This window comes from Coffea arabica, chromosome 2c (genome assembly GCF_036785885.1).
Source record: "Coffea arabica cultivar ET-39 chromosome 2c, Coffea Arabica ET-39 HiFi, whole genome shotgun sequence".
NCBI lineage: Eukaryota > Viridiplantae > Streptophyta > Magnoliopsida > Gentianales > Rubiaceae > Coffea > Coffea arabica.
In genome coordinates, this window is record NC_092312.1 from 73,592,860 (window position 1) to 73,617,331 (window position 24,472).

Here is a 24,472-nt window from a genome sequence, read left to right on the forward strand (position 1 = left end):
TTCACTTTTATACGACCTTTATACTTTTGTGATATAGTATCATCTATGCTAGGTTTCTATTCGTCTAAATCGTGCTTGCAGTAAAGACTGAGATAGACGTTTGCCCATTCTCTTTGCTACGCTCACAGCTGTACTGCTTTGAAGTGTCTTGCAATTGGTTGTGTTTGGGTTACAATTTTCTGAAATTTTTATAAAAAAAAATTGGTTGCATTTGGATTGCAATTTTTTGGAGCTTTAACAATTTGATATATATAAGATAAAAAAATGATTGAAAAATATGTTTACGAAAAATGTAGAGATTTTTTGGTAGAATATTCCTTTCCAAACAAGGCCACATCAAAGAAATAGATGGTAGCAATTTTTCAATGCAAAAGGTTTGCTTTCATTGGAGCTAAAAGAGTTTCCTTAAGATAACAATTAAAATATCTAAAAGTTGGAAGATTAAATGCTATCAACATTTAATCTATTTAAAAAAGAATGAAAAGCATAATCACCCAATTTCAACATGGCAAATACTTTGATGAAGAATTGCGGTACAAGGCAAGAGGGTTTTGATCAAGATTGATGGTACAATAAGGTTCTATAAACTGCAAGCTGTCATCAGTCTACCAGAATCTCTACACAAGAAAACCAAAAAAAAAAAAAAGTAAAGACAAAAATTTGACAAACTAATGTGTACAAAAGGAGGGGCACTCAGTACTCGCCCGGAACATTGTCGGCCCCGGTATGCAAATACAATGGGCGCTGGGAGCAAAACCTCCCACCGACCAATTTCAAGAAATGTGTACAATCGTGAAGCTCCCTATCGCACAAGACAAGCGTTCAAATCACAAAGTTTCTCTATACAGTGGGCTGAATAAAAAGAGTGACTAGTGTACACAGGTAATAACGCAATCAGCAGGTAGACTGCCCGTCAGGAGAAATCAATCATTGGAGGTGCTGAGTTAACATCTGAACCCTGATTGTTTGGTGGATGGGAAGCAGTGTCTGATGTGGATGGACTATTACTAGATACCGAAGGCACACTTTCTGGTGTTGCATTTGGATTGTCGACACCAGTTTCATCAACGGGCCTTTGGTTTTCTGCAGCTTTTCCATTTGACTCTGCAGGTACTTGAGTATTTGAATCTGGAGGAACTGAAGTGTCCGCCTCCAATGAGGTCGCACCTGACTCAGAAGGTGGCACACTAGACTCTGATGTAGGTGCGGTACCTGATTGTGATGTATTCGGAGCATCAGAATCTGATTTGGGCGGAGCAATGGATTCTGATGTAGTTGGGGCAACCGTTTCCGATTGAGCCGATGCATTTTGAGCAGTGGCATTTGGTCCTTCCAAGAGCAACTGCTTAGCCGGCTGCTGCTTTTGACCTTGAGCGGCTGGAGGAGGTTTGCCCTGACCAGGATTAGGACCATACAGAGATGCCATTCCTGGAGGCAGAATTTCAATTGGGGGCTTCTTTGCAGCATCGGCCAAACTTGTGAACTTAGGTTCCTCGAGGGAAGCCAGAAATGCAGTAGCAGCATCTGTTTTCGATGAGGGAATGGGTTCCATCTCCTTCTGTAGCTCTTTATTCCATTCCTGAACCAAACTCCTCAGTGTAGGCCGCCCATGAGCCTGTGATGTGTAAAGATTTACGATGGTCAAATTAAAGTTCTAAATTCCATTACAAGAACAAAACTGCAAAGATAGAAAATTATACCTGAGCATGGAGCACAGCCTCAGCAAGCATCCCAGTTTCCTTCCATGCTTTCTCCATGAGAGCATTGTCTCCCAAAACAGCAGCAGCAAATGCTGCTTCCCTCCCTGAGCCGACCGATATCATATTGTTGACCAGATTCTGAAAAAGATGCTTTTACAGTCACTACGGAGATACGGGGAGAAGAAAGATATCTAATTTAAACATCGGAGTTGCAGAAAATTAGAGAGCATCTATATGATCCTGAAGGAGCCATTAAGCCTCCATAAATACAGCTAAATTCATCCATAAAAAATACTTGGTAGACAACCATCCTGCTAATTGCTTATTAAACATTCTCATCTTTTACATTCCGTGATTTATATGTTACATTCTAACTCAAAGAAAGATGTAACCCAATAATTCTAAAGGTTCTGTTCATTCCACAGTGATACATTAAGTTCTGTACATATCCACGTACTTCCTTTTAATAGAGCCAAAAAAATCTCATTGAAGGCTCGCAATTCGAGAATCTTATCATTCTCAGCAGATGCAAAACTGGCAAGTGAGAGGAATATAGACATAAAAGCATCCGCAGTTGCTGGAAGATTTCCACCACAAACTATCCTTGGCACAAGATCATGAGGTCAAAAAAAGTTTTGGTGCAAGATGCTTTCGTGTACAGTCACATGACATTAGTAAAAGCAAGTATAGGGTCATGCTCTCAAGTCCTTCTACCACCCCTTGTTGTAGATTTACATGCTTGGCTATCAAAAAATAACACATCAGAGAGGTTATGTCAGAGTGCATAGATAAATTGACTACCCTATTCTCTAAGGATTCGACCTTTTAGATGAAGTGGCAATTAACTATGTCTTTGAAAATTCTAGCATGGCATTACCTGGAATTCTATACTTTTTCCAAAACTGGTAACAGATTAAGAGACAGAACATAAGAAACATTCTATGGCATTTTTTGTCAACAGATTGGCGAACACTGCAAAAGCATGCAATAAAAAAGAACCAAACATGATTAACATACACTCAGTCTTGTCAACTCCCCGTGATTTGCAAGACGCAAAGCAAGTCCTCGCAACTCATGACCACGTAAAGCTCCCTTCAAGGACCCAGCAGCAGCTAAACGCTTAAGAGCTTCACGGGCAATGTCAGCTTGAGCAGTTGCATCTGCAGCATCTATAAGATCCAAAAATTCCTTCGCAAATTTAACTATCCCTTCTACAGCATCGACAACATTTTCCTTTTTTGCATTTAGATTCATGATGTCATTCAAGTCCAAACCAAGAGTTTCTTGTCCTAAATCCCTGCTGTTGCTCATTGTTAGAAGGCATTGAAGAGCTCTTTTAAGATCACTGCTCTGCATGGCCAGATCAAATTCCAGCCTCTTGGATATCCCGGGCAAATGAAGTGCTTCAGTAGCATAACCCATCCCAAGCATGAACTGTGCTAAATCATCATGATGTTCTCTGCCCAGCCTACTAGCCCATTTCACTGCACTAACTGCATCTCCATAGGCTGCAAGACATCGGCAACGAATACCAGGATGGCCAAGGGATATTGCATGGGCACACATGTACCTATCTATAAGCCAAAGGACACCATCTCGAACACCCACAACTACAAGAGGTCCAACTGGTCGCTTTTGCTCACCTGGAAACCGAGTAACTGCAACAGCAACCCCACCACCACCAACAGCAACTTCATTGACTTTCCTTTCTTCCGCCTCTCTTGGCATTGCTGAATCATCATTCTCACCTTTAGATTGCTTTGGCAAACTTAGAAATGGAGGCACAGAGGGAGAATGCTGAAAAGAAGCTAATCGCACAACTTGGAGCATTGGCGGTCTCAATTTTACCCTATCTTGTGATGTAGTTTGCTGGCTATCAACTGTAATTAATGCTAATTCCCCATGTTCGGCAACAGCTCTTGCCTGAGCCTCTTTAAGTCGCATCTCTTCTTTTCTTTTCTTGGTTTCTATATCAATAGGTGCAACACCAGCATCAACAAAAACACACTCTATCGCAGTCGGTGTGACAACAAATAACTGCCTCCGGTGCCAAACAGCCCCAGTAGCATGAGGAATTGCCACATCCCCCAAACACCGATACTGAGGACGCAAAGAAGATATGACTATGTAATGCTGATAGGCAAAAGCACAATACTCAACTGTTTGATCCCATGCAGTCCATTCAGGCTGAGGAAGAAGATCACCAACTGGCTGGAAACTCTCCCAGCTGTATAGTTGGAAGTTCAATGGTGTTGCTTCAGTTGAAGGTCTCCGAGAAGAAAAACCATCATCTAAAGCGCTGAAAGAGGAAACAGCACTTGAAAAGCCGGACAAGGGCATTGACTGAATTGTTGAAATAGCAGTAGCAGCCCCAGGACTGACCCTTCGCGACGTTCGATAAGCAACACCAAGTAGTGCACCCCCGTGCAAACCAATGACTGGTTCACTGCGACTGCCAACTGACCTCATCAATATATTTGATGTCCCATCATCCAGAAGTATGCGAACTTGAACACTGGCGGATGAAGCAGCTGAAGCAGCAGCTGCAGCTGCTTGTGCTGCAACAGCAGCAGCTTCCTTAGCTTTTCTTGACGAGCCTTTAGGCATTATAGGCATTCTAGGAGTTACAGCAGATTCAAGTATCGCAAACCTATCTCGACACGTGTCCCAAGACAAAAGCCTTGCACTGCCTGAATCAACAATTGACCAATCACTGACCTTGTAAATGGAGAAGTATGGAATGTCAGGCCACACAACACCCAGGTACCTGTGATCCATCATAGAAAAAAGCAGTTCAATAAATTGTATTAGCAGCGAAATTCCAGAAACTGAATAAACAAATACTCCGACAATCCTTTCCACTAAAGTGTTATGCGTCAAGCATAAATATAAAGGGCAAGGAAGGGAGATAACAAAAACAAAACAACAACTGAAAATAATTTGAATATTTGAAATTTGATTGACAATATCTTAGTAACAATAATCAATTTTCTTCCCAGACATTAAAGTGTAGAAGCAAAAATCATGGAGCACATACTTCCCAGAACTGCTCACAGAAAGAACCGAGTATGAATCATGTGGAACAGGAGTACTAATATGCTTTTTGATTTGCTTAACATTCAGTTGATCAGGTGCATCTCCCCTGATCCTTCCGGTGTCACTCAAGGAACCATTACTCCCAAGTGCCGGATTCACTGTATTAGATAATTGAAATTGTACTAGCTTCAATTCCCTCTCAATGACATATACAGCAGCATGTTCTCGGCTTCCTGGAGCTGTTGGCAGTGCAGCTACAGGTGGAAGAGATCTAGGATCGAACTCACAAACAATGATACCAATATTGGTTCCAGTAGCAACAAAATGAGGCTGAAGAGGATGTGCAACCATAGAATAGACCTGCATAAGAAAGTCAACGAGTATTATATTCTTCATAGAGTTCTTTGTACAGAATATCCATACGAGATAACCTAATTCTGGACACTTGGGCAGCCTATTGAGATATGCCAACTTTTGCAGATTTTTCTAGATTCATTTGGTACTAGAATAAGTTAGTTAATTGTTGAATAAATGCTATTGTTAGGATATTTGTTAACAGAAAATCATGTCGAGTTGTTAACAAATATTTTTGCTAAAACTTAGATTGTGTTAATTTGTTAGCAAGTCATTTTGTTTAGATTTTTATGGAGAGTTGTTAGCTGGAAATTATGTTTGTTTCATGTAAATACCATAAATAGTGAGTTGATCAATGAAGACATAAGGTTATTTTCAGCCTTCAATACAAGTCTTTTGTTAGCCCTTTTTTTGCAACACTAAGGTGTTGTTTCTTAATTTATGCCCTAAAAAACCAACACAGCCAGTTCCAAGAAAAAGTTCTATAACTTTATATTTATCCTCTTCTTGGTATTGAAGAAAAGAGATTACTATTGGCCAATAGGACTGTCCATCAGAAAGGAATGAAGGTAGGCCATAAAAGCTGGCCTTCTTTGATCATCATATTATGGTTAAAATGTACAGACACACATAGATCCACACACATAGGGCATTAAACTTGTAAATCCAAGTTGAACATTAAGCATCAACCTGAGCTCGTGTTAACATGCTTGACCTTGATTTGTAAAGCCAAAATTAAAATTTTAAAACATGAAAAGTGCAGAAGACTTTCATGCATAAAATACATGTGAGACTCGAGCCTATTTGTGAGCTACACTCGAGGTGCTAGTAAATTTCGCTGAAGGAAGACCTATTGGGTTAGGAATTATTTGCTAGGTCCCAAGAGAGGATGAGTTCTGGCCTTAACCTACATGAGCAGTGTCACTTTCCATGGTCCTATTCTCTGTGTGGCACTTGATTTCATGACAATGCGTCTTGTAATCTTACCTTAAGGTCATTGATTAAGTCACTTGTCTAGTCTTGACAACATAGGCCACCTAACTATCAGTTATTGCCAAATTTCCACTGATAAAATAGCACATTGAATGTTTCTCATCTAAAATTGCTAATAATTCTAACATTCACTTCTAATCCAGGATCGACTTGGCTACAACAATCAGAAGACCTCATCCATGTTAAGACAATGCAGTGCGCAAACAAAAAAGTTCATGGGATGAAATTTCAACACAATGCAGTCCGCAAAAAAGAAGTTATCTTAATTTAAGTTGTTAGAGAAAACTCTATCTGCAAAACTAAATTCAAGATCTCAACATATCAAGTCAAAAAAGATCAGCAACAACAAATGAAAGACTAGAAACATACTCTTAGCTTCTTATTAGATGCAAGTAGTTGAGGTGGCACTAATGAGGACAGTTCGCATAATGGCCTTGTAAGAGCAGAGTAAGTTGGGTGCTCAATAGCCCTGTAAAAAAGGGTCCAAAAGACATCAAAATTTCCACTGCGAAGGAAAACATTTATTTTCTTCATCCAAAGTCATAAATCAAAGGCTTCTCCATCACAGCAGTCTCTTTCGAGTATGCATAAAACAAATATTAGCAAATTAGTAACATCAGATAAAGCGGAATGAAATAAGCATACCATATATGAGAATCCTTGACACAGGTTAGGATGTCAAGGTTGGGAGCCCGAGGATGGCACCAGGATGCCACACTATGACAAGCCAATTTTGACACAGGTTTTATTCGACGCAATTCCTGGAAAAGGGAAAACGATTGGAACAAGCAAAGGCACAGGCATAAATCAACTTTCACACTGTAAAGGAGACAATACAACTAAAAACAATCAATACAACACCTTAAACGAAATCGTGTCCCAGATAGCTAAAGTTTTGTCTGCACCAATTGTGATTAGCTGGGGTGCACCACCAATCACTCTAGACAGCTCGACAGCTGTAACACCACCTTCATGGGCCTAAAAATTGTTGTAGGAAAATGAATGAAAGAGTTTTCCAGAATACTATTGCAGTCAACGTAAAAGTGTTAACAAATCCTGTTACTGCAAATTGCAACTATTAATCATCCAGGTAAAAAGAGCTTAAATGCGTATTTATGATATAAAATACAAAATGAATAGCTAAAGAAGAAGTAAAAAAAAGTTCCTGTAAGGACAACCTAACAGTAAATTTTGCATCACTCCCTAAGAAGTATGTCATTCCAGAATGAACGACAACTAGTAACATCCACTTGAATAAAAAAATTAGTTCACTTTTTCTGAATCCAAACTCTGTTTTGAAGCTAAATGGTGCGCACCACCTCAAGGAACTTTTTTCCAAATAATACTAGACCTACCCAGAAAAACTTATTACCTCTTGTGATTTCGCTATCTTAGCAAATCAGTATATGAAAGAACTTAACCGGGATATAAATACAAAGAATTGGGTATTGGAGTCAGAGAAGCAACTTTAACATTTCAAAAAGTCAAAATTTAGCACCTAAACAACAGACTATGTTACATAGGAAAGAGAAGAGACACTCTTCATCCTGATACATGAATAGCAAGGAATCTAAGAAAAGGCATTAGCAGATCAAGTACAAGTTAAACATAATTTTATAAAGTAACTAGAGTGAAAAGACAAGAAGGGAAGAAAAACAATTAAAATGTACAGCAACTGGTTAAGAAGAATACTACTTTTAAGCTCAGCTTAGGCACAAGTTCTCGTGAATCATGCCCATAATCTGCACTCCACAGGACAAGCAAACCATCACTACCGCCAGAAACCAAAAATGCCTGTGCCAAAATACAAGGAGATGTAATATTCACCAGTACAAAGATGACTAATAAAACAAAGGACATCCACTAGAGAATTGTGACATATCAATTTCAACACACCAAGCTACGGATGCTTCCTCCTATAAACTAAGATACACTACATATACAAAAGGAAGAGAGAAACACTTAATAATAGATTCAAACTAAAAAGAAAGGGTTGACAGACTTAGAGAAACTACCTCGCCAGATGAAGCCATGAAGGTCATCAAACAAGCAATTGACCCCTTGTGACCTCCAGTATACCTACGAGCAAGCTGCAGAGGGAAGAGAAACCACATCACACCAATCCTTGGCACTTTCATATTCTCAGACACAACTGGGCAAAATATCAATGGCCAAATTAAAAGAGCAAAGCACTTAGAAGAAGGAACCTTCCACGTTATCATTGAAAGGACTCTTATTACACCATCTGATCCACCAAAAGCCACTAGAGGACCCTCATTAGCCGCCGACTTTGCCAGAAATTCCATACTGTCACAAAGACATTCAAAAAATTTAGAGAGAGAGAGAGAGAGAGAGAGAGAGAGATGGAGAAAATCGATAATCTAACTTTTGTTATATCATCTGGGAATAGTTTGAAACAGCCACGTAGTTGCCATATGAAAGGTGCAATGCATATCATAGTTAAGGGGCCCCAGCAAAGCAGGAATTCCAGTAAATTAGATTATCTGTTGGATTTAAATGATGCAATTGCAGAACTAACCATCCTTTTGGTGTAGATTAATGAGGTATAGCAGTAACATGGGGATCTATCCTAGTATCATAAAACCTTTCGATGAGTGGAAATTTAACTCTTATCAGAGTCTCTGTTCAGCTTATATGCTCCCAATTACAGCCTTGGAGAAGAAAGACCCATCTTATAAAAGATTAAGAATATAAGTTTAATGTGAGGGACCACCAAAATTGGAGATATAGAGGGAAGAAATGAATTTTCTTGGAAGGAGATGTCAATTGTTAAGTAACCCAAATAAGTATGCCATCCTTTACTACAATGTAACTTAAGACTCTTTCAAAGGCAGCCCCTTGCATCAATTGACTTAATCACAAGCAAGAACACCAAAAAGAAAGTATGTATCTCCGTTTGTTTGCTTCCGTCCGAGTTGCACATGGTAACCCACATCATTCATTTGATTATGTAACTAGTTTTGCACCTTAAGGATGCATGATTATTCAAGCTCCTGTTGGTGATATTCTGACTAATGGACTCTCACATACATAAAAGCTATGTTACTCGGACTCTCAACTTTGCACTACCTTACCGTGGCCGACTCTCCATTTTGCACTAGTGTAGCCATGTCAATAGGACTTGATTACTGAGTCTGAGTAACATAGCATAAAAGAGTTGAGCAAAATAATCCCATCCTCAAGTTTTTAAGAACATACCGAATTATATGAAGCAATGCCTTACCAAAGAAGTGATTTGTTGTCAAGATCTTGCTTTGGAACATCACGCCCACGCATTGTCACCAAATCTAGAAAAATGGCTTTGTTCTCACAACATATTACAAGAAAATGCCGTCCTTTAGTTGAAGGGGCTGGAGTACTAAAAGCCGAAGTAACATTATTCACAGCGGATGGAGCCTCAGCAGCAGCAGAGCGGTTGCGCCAAAGTTGCCAAAACCGCACATCATCATCATAAAAGCTTACCTGCTTAACACTTCAACCATGCACTGAATGGCTCAGGTTTAACAAACAAATCCACAAAAGTCAGAAAATTTGGCAAGTCAGGGGATTGATCCATTACCTCCCACCTCTGATTGCTTCTGTAGGTTTCCCTTTAGGCTCTGGGGTACAAATAAATAATGACTTATTCCAAGAACAAATGAGGGGAAAGCATTTCATGATTAAACAAGACTTGGAAACCAAGCAAATTCAGGTTGCAAAATTTCTTGTATTTTGGTTTCTAGCTTCTAATAAACCAAAGCATCCCTGAGCAGCAGCTACAACTGAATTTTAGGAATAAAATTTGGAAATTTAAACCATCAATTCCCAAAAGTTCCATCAATTTGCAAAACCCTGTAATGGTACTAATCTCCACCTACTCTGTCTTAAATATTATTCTTCACGTAAAACTTCAAATTCAAATATTGCGACACAAACAGTGGAAGAAACAGAGTCGCAGCATACAAAGAAAGATGAAAACAAAGGTTGCAGTATGCCATAATAGTCAGAGTTCACTAGCATTCCAGCTAAGACGTTTACTCGTAGCAGTACTCAAATTTTAAACTTTATACTAACACTTAGATGAATACAGATTTCAGAGCTCTCAGAGCTCAATGACGGCACATATCCACAATGTGTCATTTGGTAACCTATAGCTCAAACTTATTTAACCATTAAAACCCATATGGAAAATTCGACCCAGAAAAATGCAGGGAAATCGTAAAGCAATAAAGGGTACCTGATTCGCCCTCTGCGAGCTTCTCCAATTTAGCACCAACCAAACGCCTCTCATCAACACCCCCACCTTTCAGCTCATAAATCACCTAATACCCACAAAAAATATATATATACACAACCAATCAAAATTCGAGAAACAGAAAGGAGAAGCAAAATAACCGAAGTAATTCCAATACAAATAGGCCAAAACCCAGATATAGTGTTTTAAATGGAAAAATGTTAAAAGGAAAAACCTGGCGGTGTTCCCAATTCCAAACGGAGACGTGATCGGATGCATCGGAGGTGACAAGCCAGGGGTGAGTTGGGTGCATTTGGATCTTGACGATCTTATCATTTGTGGGACGAAAAGTCTTTAACCTCAGCATTTTTTTTTCAGTCTAAATCTTGTCCAACAATTTCAAATAACTTGAAGTTTATACAAGAAACAGGGTACGGATCTAACAGGGAATTCCCTTCTCGTTACAAGATTGGATCGAGGCTTCCAACTGCGGTCCGGTGCGGTGGCATTCCAATTCGAATGGATATTCAGTTGAAAGCCTGGCTGAAGCTTCGGGGCAACCAAAATTAGAGAGAAGAAGGAAGAAGCAAGCAAGACTAGCAGAAATGCTTTTCTCTGGCTGGGCTGCTTAAAGAAGAAAATCGAAAATGGTGAAAAAACGAAAACTAGTTGAACTTGGCACCAGGAAGAATTCGCATGAAAATAAAAATGACAGTAAAGAGGTAAAAGTTTTAACTGGTTTTAACTTAAAACTATCGTGCTAAATTTACTCTCACTGAGGTAAATGATTTTACTTTGTGAAACGATGCAGGGTGAGATTTTTGCGATTCCTTTTATTTGTTTACTTTTTTTTTTCACTTTCCATTTATGTTTCTATTTTGTAGCATATGAATATGCATTTATATGCTTTGCTTTCATATATAATAATTGTTAACCTTCTAAAGCAAGAAATTTATTTTGATAAGTTGCCTTCTAACTAATACTATGGTAAATGGAAGAGAGAAATATTATTCGCATTCCTCGCATTAACCATCTAAACACCGTTATCTAAAGAAGAATATAAGATGCAAGTAATTATGAACCTAAAATAGATGGAATAATTTTTTCCAACTTATTGATTTTCTTCTTTTTAACCTTAAAGGACTCTTAATATCCTATTCTATATTAGTGTAGAGTCGAGAAAGGACAGACAAAATTAAAAGAAATCGAGAATAGTTACTCTAAAGTTTCTTCTGAATTAATTGGAATTTATGAATGGAAACATGTCTTTTTTTTTTTTGGGAAAATTCATATTCATGTTGATTAGTAGCCTTAGGTTTTGTTTGAATGGCTGGTTTTTATAGAAAAAAATTTATATTTTTTTGTGAACTTTTTGTAATTATTTTTATCTCTTGTATCTCACACAGATAAAATTTTTACGATACATTTTTTTATTAAATTTTCTAAAAATAGCAATTCAAACGATTCTAAGCTCTTCATTGAAATTTTGATCGTCTTTATTACTTCGAGACTAAACAAGTATTCTACATATAAATCCACCGGAAAATATAAATGAAAAACTTTTCTAAATTTTCCCAATTTGGGTTCTGGACCACAACAAAGCCCATTTTGGTATGGTGACGGAGTATAGCCAGTTGGGCCGAAGGATACAGCCCTGCATTACATTTGGGACATTTACAAAGGACCGACCCGTCTTCTTCCTCGAAGCAACAGTTACATCCATACACAATTAAAACTCGCGCCCAGATTCACTGCTTTAAAGGTTCGGGTAATCGGGTCTGGAGCTTTTCTCTTCACCATAGCCCCTGCCCCCTTACTCTATTTTCTCCCCTCTGCCTCTCCAAAAGCCCCAAATTTCCCAGCAAAACAAAAAGCACACGCACAACACACACTTAAACAGTTAAATTTCACTCAATTCAAATTCTTCTTTCCCGTTTTGCTAGTTATCTTTCCCCTGCTCTCGCCAATCTCTGCATTTAGGTATGTTTTTAATCTAAACTCGTATTTATGTCGTTATACGAATGAAATGCGCGTACAAGTACGTGTATTTATGAATGCTTATATGCATTTGTATTATTATGTATTCATATTCATGTGATGTATATTTTAGGGTTTTAAAGGCAGCAAGGCGCGAATTTTGAAATTTTGCAGAAAACGAATTAGGGTTTTTTTGAAAAACGGTTTCTTAATCGGAATTGATGAATGCTGTATCCCAGGTATCTTAATATTCTGATTAGAAATGGTATTTCCTTTTTAAATTTGTTGCTAGCTTGCTCGTTGGTGATTATGATTGATTTTTTTTTTTTCAAATTTTCAAAAATATTTATTTTTCTGAAGTGGTGAGAGAGTGATGGTGGCGGTAGTGGTGGATTGCAAGTGAAGCGAAGTGAGTTCATTTTGATATTGGAAATGAGAGCAGAACAGGGCTGAGTTGATATGAGTAGATTGTCATTTAGGCCGCGTCCGCTTGACATTCACAAGAAACTTCCCATTGTAAAATCTGTAAAGGATTTTGAGGATGATGATACACCTACAACTACTCGTAACTCTCAGATACTCCGCTTTGCTGCTGAGGCTGACATTGAGGTACAAAAATCTCCCCTCCCTCTCTCTTAGTTTGGAAAGTATTAAGTGAACTGCTTATTGTTTTTCAATCCTAGTTTTGTCTTCATGTGTTGATTGCAATTTGCCGCTAAAGTGCTAGTAAACCGGCTTTACTCTTCAGTTGGTCCCACTTGGATTGCAAAAATTAGTGCTAGAATGTAAATGAGTTTCTTGTGAGCATCCCCAACTCTATCTTTTTGAAGCAAACAGGTAAAGGGAAAAGGGGAGGCAACCGTAACCCCAAATTGTACTAGCAGTGTTTACACAAATTAGATCCACATTAGGCCTAAATGGAAGACTTATTAAGTTATGTTGCTGACAATTTTCGCATGCCAAAGGTGTCAGATGTGGTAAGGATTTTATCGGCAGTCAGTCTTTTGAAATTTGGAGAAGTTTACAGTTCATACAGTTTGGCCTATTTTCTAGCTTCTTGATGATTTCTCCGTGAGAATTATTCCTTCTGGAACATAATCTATTAAGTAAAATTTTTTTATTTGTTAATTCAGCTTTTTCTAGTTGCTGACTTATTGGTTTTTAGGAAATGTTAATTATCATTTTTGAACTGAATATAGATGTGAAATTTATTGAGTGAAGGTTATAAATCCTTCTTTTCTTTTTCTTGTTGGATTATCTGGTATATTCTCCACATTTAATCTTATTCCTACCAGATTATCGGGTATATTGTCCTCATATAATTGTTGTAACTTGGGTTTTTTGACCTTTGATTCCAAGATCATCTTTTTGGGAGTCGGTTACCCAGCGGTATGGAAAGACTATTCTAATTGACTATTGCATTTTGATAATTGATTATCTGATTGCTAACTGTCAAATGAGTTACCTAACTGTTTTTCTTCTTACCAGATTGCCTATATCGCTAACTTTCCATTTTATGTTCTGGTCAACATTATTTTCCACGTGCAATATCTGAAACTTGGCCATTTCTGACTTATAGCTCTAAATTGTTGTGATTTTGCAACCTTTATCCAGACAATGTAACATGTGGCTTGTTAATTTTCAAGTGGTTTTTGAACATAGTGTACTTCTGGTTAGATATCCTTTAATGACTGAATACATCTAAGTAATGCATGTCCATTCGGAAGATGGTCAACAAAAGAAAAAAGAAGTTGCAAAATTCTAATCGGAGATGCAAAAATGTAAATAAAATAACACTGTTTCCAGTCCCTTTTCTTCAAGAAGTTAGGCACCGCTGCTTTATAGAAGGTTAAATAGAAGCTCGAAGCACTTGACTTTGGTATTGTTCTTGAACTAAGAAATTGGGGGTCCGTCATTATGTTATGGTCTCCATTTTAAATAAAGAGTAAATTCTTGGATTAGCTCGCCTAGCATGATAACAGGATCATGTTGGGCAAAGATTTGATGGGAAATAATGCCTTAGCTACTTTCATCTATCATAGAAAGATTAACAATGCATCTGTTGATAACAATTTAACCATTTAAAATGGGTTAATTTCACTTTGCACCCTTTAACTAAATGCAAGCCCTCACTTTGGTCCATAAACTTTAAAATGGGACACTTTAATCTCTAAACTATAAATTTGTTCCATTTTAGTCCCTAAAGTATATAACTTATTCTACTTTAGTCCTTAAAATATAAAATTGTTTCTATTATAGTCCCTAAAGTATATACACTTAAATCTAAAATCTGTTCCACTTCCTCAATGATCCTAATTAAATGGGATAAAATTTATAGTTTAGGGACTAAAGTGTTTCATTTTAAAGTTTACGGATCAAAGTGAGATTTTTTATATAATTAAAGAGTGCAAAGTGGAATTAACCCATTTAAAAGTGACATATTTTAGGAGTTGCTGGCCAATGATGTTGTTATGCCCTATGGAACAACGATGTTGACATGATGCCATGTAGATATCGAACTTCATATAAACGAGTTGGCTGCTGTCGTATTACAAGAAAATGTAGGTTTCTGTATAGCATGAGTTAGAACTCAGAAATCACATGAAAGGTTTCCGGACCACATAGATCAAGAGCCTGATAATGTCATTATAACCTAGAGATCACATGAATATTTTTTGAACTACCTAGAGATAGAACCTAATAAGGTTACACAACCTTAGATTTTATTTTTGGCATACAGTTATCTTTATCTAAAGATTTAGGTGTTGCTATGATGATGTTATTTTAGGCGTTGCTGGCCAATGACGTTGTTATGCCCTATGGAATGTTGAACTCAAACTTGACATGATGCTGCATAGATATCTTCAAACTTCATATAAATGAGTTGGCTGTGGATGTACTACAAGAGAAAGTAGGATTTGTATAACACGAATTATAACCCAGAAATCACATGAATAATATTTGAACCACATAGAGAAGGATCCTAATAACTTCATTATAACCTCGAGATCACTTAAAAAGTTTTTGAACTACCTAGAGATAGAGCCTAATAAGGTTATTACAGCCTGAGATGTATTCGGTTGGACAAATCGACACGATACGACATAGTATCTTGACGTGTGTCTAAAATGAGTCTGACATGGATGAATCAGGAGACACTGGTCGTGCTTATGTTATTAGATAGTAGAGCCACAATGACATGAAACCATAATATTTTAGCCAGAGAGAGATGCAAATACAAAGCAATTAGTTTAGGATCCTTAGCTTTAGATAGAAAGTGGCGAAGACTAAATGAGAAAAGAAATGAAGTGGGTTTAGAAAAGAAGGAAGCACTTTTGTGGCTCAAAATTATAAAGGAGTGACATGGGTTGGTTTGATTTTTAACCAGTTAAACCTTTTTGATTGGTTGACTTGTGTTTTGCAATTTCATTATCTGGTAACTAGTTTTAATAGCCCAACCTCTTAGTTCTACTTAACATTTTTGAAATTGGAAAGAAAAAAGAGATCGGGACCTTTCCCTTAGGGCAGCTGTGTGTTTGACAAGTTTTTATTATAGCTGGAATCTGCATTAAGTTGTTAATTAAGTAATATTGAAAGATGATGGATGCCAACCAGGGATTCCGGTATCTTCCAAACTTCGGAATTTTGTTCCTCAAGATATCACATCATATATCATATTTAGAATGCTCTGTAGTTAGGAAAGTCTTTATGCCCATTAGTAATCTTAAGCTTTGATTTGATCTTTTACATAGTTTACCAGAAGTTGATATGATGATTTTCAAATTTTATGCAACAAAATGGGAAGTCTTCATAGAATATTAATGTCTAGATTCATTTGAAATTTGAACATTCTTGCTGTACAAATTAAAGGGAGTGTAAATCTACCTTTAATACTAAGTTGCATGCAGAGTTACAATTCTACTCTTCAGGTACCACAAGTTTCTAGCAAGAAATCTGCTGCTGAAATACCTACACCACAATTCGTGGTTGTTGACACATATGAAAGAGACTACTCCCGCACTTTTGGTCAACCAACGTCGTATCTGCGTGCAAGAGGAGGTCTGTGAACCATGATTTTTTTTTTCTTTTCGGCGTTTGCAATGATAGTTATTGTCTTTTGCTGACCCTTGGTTTGACAAATTCTAGCTCGAGCTGAGATCGGGGAGTTTATCGAATATGATCTCGATAACGAGGATGAGGATTGGCTACAAGAGTTCAACAGAGAAAGAAAGATCCTACTGGCTGAAAAGTAATGATTTTGCTCTGATGATTTTTTCTTCACATGCCTTGTTGTTTCGTGGTAAGTTTGGTTGCACCGTTTAGCTGTCGAAGAATGACTAAACTCGGTAGAAACATGTTGTGTCTTACCGAGTTATAAAAGTATTAGTCTGTGAATGACTCAATGAAGCCGTGACAAATGCTTAGTCGGCACTTTCAGATTAATAGGTCTTCAGTGCTTCTTTTGCCGATAGAAAACCATATATGGTATGTCATGTAAAATATCCTAACCATATGAAGAGTAAGGATCTTTGTGGTCTGCAGCGGGTAATCATTTTGCTTTACCATGAGGTACCACACTATTAATAATGTTAATATTACTTGGAATTTGGTATAGAAAGCTATGCTGAGTCAATGTTTATTGTTTCCTCTCTCTCTCTCTCTTGCTCACTAGAGGTCCTAAACTTTGAACTTCTTGATAATAAATAGAGTAGTTGTCTATACAAGCTCTAAGGTACTTGTATCACTTATCGAAGAGATAAGCAAATTATTTTAATGTTGCTTTTTAGAATAAAATGCATTTGTTCATATTCCTTTACGTAGCAAGTAATTACCATGAGCTTTGTTTTCTTTCTTACCGCATGTCTGTTTCTTATTGTATTTCTATGGAGAGAGTAAAAGATTTAATCCCTTCCGCAAGTTGGATGGACGGGGTATAAATTTGTGGATTTTGTGCCTTGACTACCTATTTACTATTGAGAATCTTTTGAATTTAGGAGCAGCAGAGAGAGGAAATGCTAACAAGGACTAAGCTTTGAATTGACGCACCCACCTATACTCCTGAATAAACAGATAATGGGGCTGTAAACCATTAATGGATGTTCAAGAAAAGAGCTTAATATAGGTTTAGAGTAACTAGGAGGGAATCTATGTATGATATTTCTTTTAGTACCTCTGAGGTAATACTGATGCCTTCCTTGGTCGGAATATTTTTCTCGTCTGATAATTTAATCTAGCCATTTTATGCTTTATGAGCTTATTCATATAGTTCTTTTAAGGTATCGGTGTCCCAGACTTTGTCAAAATACTCTCTGGAATTTCCTCATTTTTAAATTCCCATAATGTATTATCATCGCTGATACTCTTTACATTTCGTGAATGCTGGATCAGGTGACAGCTCAAGGTTCCTTTGTTGTTTCTTGGTTAGTTTTTCTTGTTAAACTTCTGCGTGTACTGACATTTGCTTGCCTCTTGATGCAGGTTTGAGACCATTCTTTTTAAGTTAGAGGTTTTGGACCATAAGGCTCGGGAAAGAGCAGGAATTATTACTCCCACACTTGGCCCACCAGTTCCTGTGCTTCTGACTCTTGATGCTGCTGTTGAGGTGAAATTTTTGTTTTGTAGATATATTAATTTTTTTGTTTGCATGGTCCAAAAGTTGCTTTAATGTTTGAGGATGGCAACTTGCTAATTAAAAGAGAGCACCCATTGTCAGCTTGTTTAGTTGAATGAGTCATTCCCTTTTTCTGATTTTTTCTTTAAATGCTAAGCCTGGAGGTAAGGTATTAGTTGATTGCCATACTTGTCTTCAGGTTAAGGTAACACGTCATTAGTTGGTGGCCTTATAGCTCTGCTTGAGTTAATACTTGTATGCCTGTAAAGAAGCAATGCAAAGATTGGACTGATTATAGTTTTAGCAAGTAATTGTCATATTGTCAAATTTAAGGCTATTTCGAGGACAGGAATCAGGGACTTCATTCTGGAATCTAGCATCCTTAATTGGAAAAGAGGGATTTAAGTTGAATAAAAGCTACATTTAGGAAGAGCGATGGTTTGGACATGTAGGAGTTGAATGTAGCCATGATATAACTTCTTGATCCGAACATGACGCCCTGTTTGCAATGGCTTCAAGCTAAAGCTGGTGAAGTATGGGATTGACTATATTTTGCTTGACTGGTACATTATGAGCAAAATCTGTTCAGTGAAAAGATTATCGAATAGCAAATTTCAATCTGCAGTCATCAGTTAAGTTTATATAGTACACCAAAATATGATGTTTATAAGTGGACTAAACTCAGCTTGTCAAAAAATATCGTTAATTGACTGCCTGGAAAGTTGTGTAAAACTGAAGTTGTGGGTGAAGGAAGCTCTGTGATAGGCTTGGGGCTCTTTATTTTATGGACAGGTTCATATTATGTTAATGGTAGGCTGGGAATGTGAATGCAGGAAAGTTATAGATGCTCAAATGGTAGATCAATTTGGGTTATTATGATGTCAATTCATGCTCAACTTGTGGGAACTTGGTTTTTCATTCATTAAAAACTTTCATATTTGGTTTAGACTATTGGCATCTGTCCAGGAAATGTGCAGATATTCATTTCTCTTGGTTTCCATGTAGTTTATCTATCTGATAAATGGTTTTTCGTTTGTATCTATTGAAAGCTTTCTGCTTGTAATAGTTTGTGTTGGTTTGCAATGCCAGGCTTTACAATCCCTGTCAATCAAGTACGGAGTTTTCCAGTCTATTTACAATTACTGGAAAGAAAAGGTAAGCATCATCCATGCGTTGGTACTGAAAAAACATATGGATGAGATGTGGATTTCTCCTCTATGGTTTTCCAATCTGGAACTTGTTTGAGAATACTACTTATGGTCAAGGAGCTTCAACTTGTTCTGGAATCCTTATAATCGCTTGCATCTCTGCCATGATTTCCTGATTCACAGATTGCCAAAATTGCACTGTCTTGTCCATCTATTTTAGATGTGCCTTGGTGTATTTACTTGGCAAAAGATGTTATCAACTTGATTTGATGCATTATAAGAAAGAAGAAAATATAGGATAATATAAAGAGTCTTTGGTTGTTGATCTGAGGCATGCATATTCACTTCCATTTGTACTCTTGGTTTAGTTTTTTGAGTTGTATTGTCAACTGTTCATCTTTAATCTTTCTTGAAAAATAGTTATGCATTGATAGCATCTGTAGTTCTATCCCACTTCTGCAATCTCAAAATAAACTGTAGTTTGGAATTCCAAGTTACTTTTGATTTGATGATTAACAGGTATAGCTAGTTAACAGCTGTATTTTGTCTGTGCAAAGGGCTTCTTGCTAGTAATATTGTTATAGTTGTTATTCTGTGGCATATTGTGTTTACATTCAAAGCCCCTTCCTTAAAATAAGTACAATAAAGCTGCTTTGAAGTTCTAGATGGATCATTTGTGGCAATAACATAATTTAAGAAAAGCATGCATTGTCGGTAATTCTCTTTTGGGATTAGATTTTCATGAAATCCTGCAAGCACCTGTTTATGGCGATGATTTGTGCAACGTATGATAGTTCATTGAAGATAATCAAACAATTTCACTAGTGGATAATTCACCTGATTCCTGTACATCTGTTAAACACTATCTCATTTTGGATTTACCTTATTTACCTTTTGCTTCTGGCTTTTGCAGCGAGAAAGATGGCAAAAGCCTGTTCTACGGCGTTTGCAGGTCAGTTGCATTTTTGTTCCATTGAGGAGTTGACAAAGTTTTAGTAGATTGATGTAGATGGGTATTTGTGTAAATATTAGTTCTTTTCTTTTCACTCTTGTACTTATCCTTCTCCAGTTTCATCCATTGCTTTTCTATTCTTCTTATTGCTTTTGCATTGTGTATTTTTGAATTTTGGCCAGGGAGTGTTGGGTTTTGGGTATGTTGTTTGGTGCTTTGAAGTTTAAATGTTGCAAGGATTCAGAAATTTCTCTCTTGCTTGGTTGCTGCAGTCTTGATCTAAATTACGTTATTCTGTGCTGCATGGTTATCATTGCTGAGCTGTAACTGATGTTGCCAGAGTTCAATATTCCCTTTAGTTCCTGATACCCACAACTTGAGCAAAAGTCAGTGCATTGAATTATAGTTTGAATAACCATATCTTGATACACAAAAAATCCAAGTTTTCCGTCTCAGACCCATTCTTGCTGAAGACTCGTAATGTTATTAAGCAACAGACTGCACAAGTCAAAATTTATCTTGATTTTACAGCTTGTTGAGGTATAAAAGAATAGTGACGTATCATTTGTGGAGTGGTTTTATTGAATGTGTTTTAGATGCCTTTGAAAGATAACCCTTTGGGTAGTATTTTCTTTGCCAAATTTAAGTTTGCTTGTATACTCTAGTGTCTTAGAATTTCAACAGAGGCCTGTTACATTTGATAATTGGGATTCAATAGTGCCTTTCTGCATTTTATTTATGTTGGCGCATTGCTTTATTGTTATTGAATGACAATTATTTCCTGCATTCTGTCTTACAGCCACCTCCTCCAGTTAATGACACCAATCCCTATAATGTGTTTAGGCCGAGGGAGAAAGCTCACAGACTTCACACGAGGAGGGTAAATCCTCTGCTTGCTTTACCAGTTGATTTGACCTAGACAGTTAAGTTTTGGTTTGTATCAATTTCTCAGTTTGTGGCAAGAGAAATTTGACAGGTGGAATTTTTTCATGTCCACTTATTACCTTTTTAGATGCAAAGGAGGGAAAACAATGTGCAGTCGTTTGAAAAGCTTCGTCAGGTTAGCAGCCTGACACTGTAGCATGGTCATATCTTTTCTTTGCATTTTGTGCTTGATAGCTCGTATGGAAACATCTGTTCTTTGTTTTAGTTTTTTTTTTCCCCATCTCCTTGCTTATCTAAAGGCCATATATTCTATGTGATGATACTGTACTTCTGCCTGCACTCCTATCCGTATGTTTGTATGCTGCTTGCTTCTCTCTGGCGAACAATATATTTATGGATCATGGATGTTACTGTGACAAACTATAGATCTTTGTAACTCATTAACATATGTATGGGCGTGCTACTATCTGCTACTTAACTAAGCCAATATACATATTGCCCAATCCCTGTGGTTGGCGGGCTGCATAAGCAGTTCTGTGCAGTTTAGTGATGCATAATGTTTGAAAAGTAATTCTGTCCAAGCATATTGGATTGCTTAATATATTAGAAAATGAAAAAAGAGCAATTGTAGGTTTAACAATATTGTCGAGGTATGAAGGTCACTCTCTGGCGTCATCATTGAAAGATTTGGGTTAAAATAGCTAAACCATAACTGTCTATTCCTGTAATTGAACCTCTATTTGAAGTATTTTGGTCTATACATCTTTGTAATATTGTTCATACTACTATTTTGACATTGTAGTTGTTTGGTTAATGTGTTCTTTGATTGACTGTTTCAGGTCAGACGCAATCTTGAACAAGCAAAAACCATATTGGATGCTTTGGTCAGGGTATGTTTTGCCAGCTGTCGACTTTGAAATATTACATGTAAAATTAGGATCAAACATGCCTTTGAATATCTATATCCAGACAATTCTAATTTGTCCAACATGATTTTGTATAGAGAGAAGAGAAGAAAAGAGATGTTATGGAGAGCGAGGTTAGCCTTCAAAGGATTCAAATGAAGTACAAGGTAAGAATTGACTCATTTGCATTTCCAACACATGTCACAGATGCTAGTTGCTTAATTATTTATATACCAAAAGTTAATTTCACCGTTAATTAGTTATGTACCAAAAGTTAATCCCACCACTAAAAGTTCCTATCTGCAATGAGGATTGAGGAGGCAGCATGCTGCTCAAATTTTATGACACGAGGCCTTTCTCAAGATCTTTGTACAGCCCTCATATATGGTGCTAGGGAGTAGGGGATCGTAAAGTATGGCTGTTAGAGATGAAAGCTCATTTTGTTATTTTGAATCTTCACTTAGCATGTCAATTTAGAGTCTGGAGTCTAGAGAGTGTTGCATAACATGGTTTTCTATGTCTGAAAACTGCATGGTCATTCCCTTTTATCACTGAGGTTCTTCTCAGTTGACTTTGGGCATATCTCTATGACCCGTCATTCTCTCTTGTGCGACCTAGTTCATGACTTCATATATGGAAAGAGACAAGTTCAGAGATATGAATGGCAAGATGCAGGCAATGAGCCTTCGAAGCCTGAGTTTGCCGTTCATTGCTTTTGCACTGTTCTTGCATCTAAAAAATGGTTGAGAATGGAATTGCCTTCTAGGCTTCCGTGCAGTCATTGAGGAAAAATTTCAAAATATCTCGCTGTGTGCATGCTTGAGATTCTTTCTGCCGTTTTAGCACATTGTAGATGAGTTTGACTTTTGATAGTACATTTCTGAACATACAATTATGTTACTACTCACTTGTTAGCTTTATCCCTAACAATGTACGCATGATCGATATTTTAAACTTTATCGGCCCATTTACAAGAAATCAAGTTGTGTTTTGAGTCAAGTAACTGATAGTGACTGGTTTCGGTATTTTCAGAATGAAACCGAGCTTCTTGAAGACAGTTTGGCCCTGCCAGGATTGCCATCATTCCCCAGCAAGGTGGTGTCAAGTGAAGAGGAATTTGTTGATTCTGACGATGTTGCTAACAGTCGTCCACACCTGCGGCCTGTGGCTGCACAAAATCCACCTTTTATGGATTCAAAACTGGTAATGGCTTCTGCAGCAAGCACAAGGCGGGATGTCAAACGGCAAAATGGATGGCTGAATAAATTGGTACTTGCCCTGTAGTCTAAACCAGTAATTGTCTCCTAAATGTTCTTCCTCTTAATCACCTCAAATATTTCCTTGCCCTTGTTGGTTGAGCTAAAAGATTTTAGTAACAGTTGCAGCAGCCATTCCTGCTACCCAGCCCCCTTCACCACCCCCCTTTCCTCTCCCCAGCCACACTCCCCTCCCCCCCCCCCCCCCCCCCCAAAAAAAAAAAAAAAAAGCTTATCTGATATGGTAAGTTACTAAAATCTTCTTTTGGGATAAATACAGGATCCAGATGAGCCAGTTATGTTGTTTACAAAGCCCCTAGATCCAGAAAAGTTGGCTGCTGCTGGCATTGTTCCACCACAGGCTTCTTTAATACCAGACGGAGAATCTACACCATCAGTCAACTTTCCCAGTTTCCGTGGAAGAATTGGACGTGGGGGTCGAATTATTTTTGATAGATGCAACCCTCATATGCTTACTCCACCTGACTCTGGTGAAACTTGCTATGTACCGCCAAAACCCCGACAGGCTGTAAATCCTTGATTTTGTCACTACTGTTTCTTTGGTAAAGGTGCCTCCATCCTTGATTTGTTGATGATGGCTGAGATACATGAGTAGCGCCTGGACTTAGTTGCTTTCAACGCCTGTTTACTGGCATTTTATGTAGGCAGCCAGTTCTCCTGCCTTCTTGTAGGCAGTGATCAGGAGATAATTCCTTCTTGGAGGAGTATGCTTTTTCATTTACCTTTGCCAATTGTACAATGGTTCCGGTGAGGATGAAAGGGAAAAAGGGCCTCTATTTTTTTTTTCCTCTCTCTCTCTCTCTCTCTTTCTTTAGTGTAGGCTTAGATAGTGAGGTAGTTGTTCAAATTGACTTCCTGCTTTGATAGCTTTTTACCCAAATGTATGGTGGTGTTGTAAATTTTATGGATGAAGTGAAGACAAATAAGTTAAAAATAGATAGGGTTGTTTCAAACTTGTATAAATTTGTGGCTTTCTGAATCAGGCATATCGTCTTTTTAATCTTTTCATGGATGTAAAGGGTGATTGCAGCTTGGGAAGCTTGTTTGGCCTTACTATCAACAATGCTTCAGGCATGTCGGTGTCTTGGCTACTATACTACCCCTGCTGATAAGCATGTGGTCTAATTTGGCCAGCTTATTGCTTCATTTAAATCATCTCTGGGTAGATCTTTGTTGTTAGTGGGGTGACCTTGCAGAATGTGTAACCTCTCTTGCAGTATCCTTCGTCGTAAGCCAAAAGAAACTGCTGTGGCCTTACCTTTTTTTTTTTTTTTAATCGTCATTTTGTATATATTATCTATTTCTATTCTAGTCCTTCTGTGGCCTTACTTAAGGATGGTGGGTTGGTGCCTTGCTACAGTCTCAGGGCTAAGGTTTGCACTGACAAGCCTCTTACGTTG

The 24,472-nt window shown here is 37.6% G+C and overlaps 2 protein-coding genes across 5 annotated transcripts; one reads left to right on the forward strand and one right to left on the reverse strand.

Annotated features, from left to right (window-relative positions):
- Positions 1-498: 498 nt before the first annotated feature.
- Positions 499-11,190, reverse strand: LOC113727908 (uncharacterized). 2 transcript variants are annotated; one of them, XM_027252308.2, is made up of 14 exons: positions 10,553-11,190; positions 10,321-10,405; positions 9,664-9,703; positions 9,328-9,576; positions 8,291-8,390; positions 8,099-8,173; positions 7,779-7,877; positions 6,945-7,061; positions 6,729-6,844; positions 6,453-6,552; positions 4,738-5,096; positions 2,718-4,467; positions 1,701-1,838; positions 499-1,615 (listed from the first exon to the last, which is right to left on the reverse strand). In XM_027252308.2, the coding sequence occupies exons 1-14, from the start codon at positions 10,682-10,684 to the stop codon at positions 914-916; spliced, it is 4,062 nt and encodes a 1,353-aa protein (XP_027108109.2). In that variant the 5' UTR covers positions 10,685-11,190; the 3' UTR covers positions 499-913. The 2 variants fall into 2 exon arrangements, with proteins under 2 accessions (XP_027108109.2, XP_071932521.1); XM_072076420.1 differs by having other exon boundaries at positions 9,303-9,576; positions 10,553-10,924.
- An 825-nt stretch (positions 11,191-12,015) lies between these two features.
- On the forward strand, positions 12,016-24,054 carry LOC113727911 (uncharacterized). 3 transcript variants are annotated; one of them, XM_027252312.2, is made up of 14 exons: positions 12,016-12,297; positions 12,428-12,533; positions 12,655-12,903; positions 16,224-16,353; positions 16,441-16,543; positions 17,773-17,896; positions 18,995-19,060; positions 19,967-20,005; positions 20,805-20,885; positions 21,018-21,065; positions 21,730-21,780; positions 21,894-21,962; positions 22,828-23,064; positions 23,332-24,054. In XM_027252312.2, exons 3-14 carry the CDS (start codon positions 12,754-12,756, stop codon positions 23,590-23,592), a joined length of 1,359 nt encoding a protein of 452 aa, XP_027108113.1. In that variant the 5' UTR covers positions 12,016-12,297; positions 12,428-12,533; positions 12,655-12,753; the 3' UTR covers positions 23,593-24,054. The 3 variants fall into 3 exon arrangements, with proteins under 3 accessions (XP_027108113.1, XP_027108114.1, XP_027108115.1); XM_027252313.2 differs by having other exon boundaries at positions 12,469-12,533; XM_027252314.2 differs by lacking the exon at positions 12,428-12,533.
- Positions 24,055-24,472: the final 418 nt, after the last annotated feature.

Excerpts from the sequence above, each read along its gene's own strand:
- LOC113727908 (XM_027252308.2), bottom strand. The coding sequence starts at position 10,684 with ATGCTGAGGTTAAAGACTTTTCGTCCCACAAATGATAAGATCGTCAAG. Across the intron at positions 8,391-9,327 it reads GACAACAAATCACTTCTTTG|TATGGAATTTCTGGCAAAGT; the intron begins GTAAGGCATTGC and ends TCTTTGTGACAG. Across the intron at positions 7,062-7,778 it reads TGCCTAAGCTGAGCTTAAAA|GCCCATGAAGGTGGTGTTAC; the intron begins GTAGTATTCTTC and ends AACAATTTTTAG.
- LOC113727911 (XM_027252312.2), top strand. The coding sequence starts at position 12,754 with ATGAGTAGATTGTCATTTAGGCCGCGTCCGCTTGACATTCACAAGAAA. Across the intron at positions 21,066-21,729 it reads CGTTTGAAAAGCTTCGTCAG|GTCAGACGCAATCTTGAACA; the intron begins GTTAGCAGCCTG and ends TGACTGTTTCAG. Across the intron at positions 21,781-21,893 it reads TATTGGATGCTTTGGTCAGG|AGAGAAGAGAAGAAAAGAGA; the intron begins GTATGTTTTGCC and ends GATTTTGTATAG.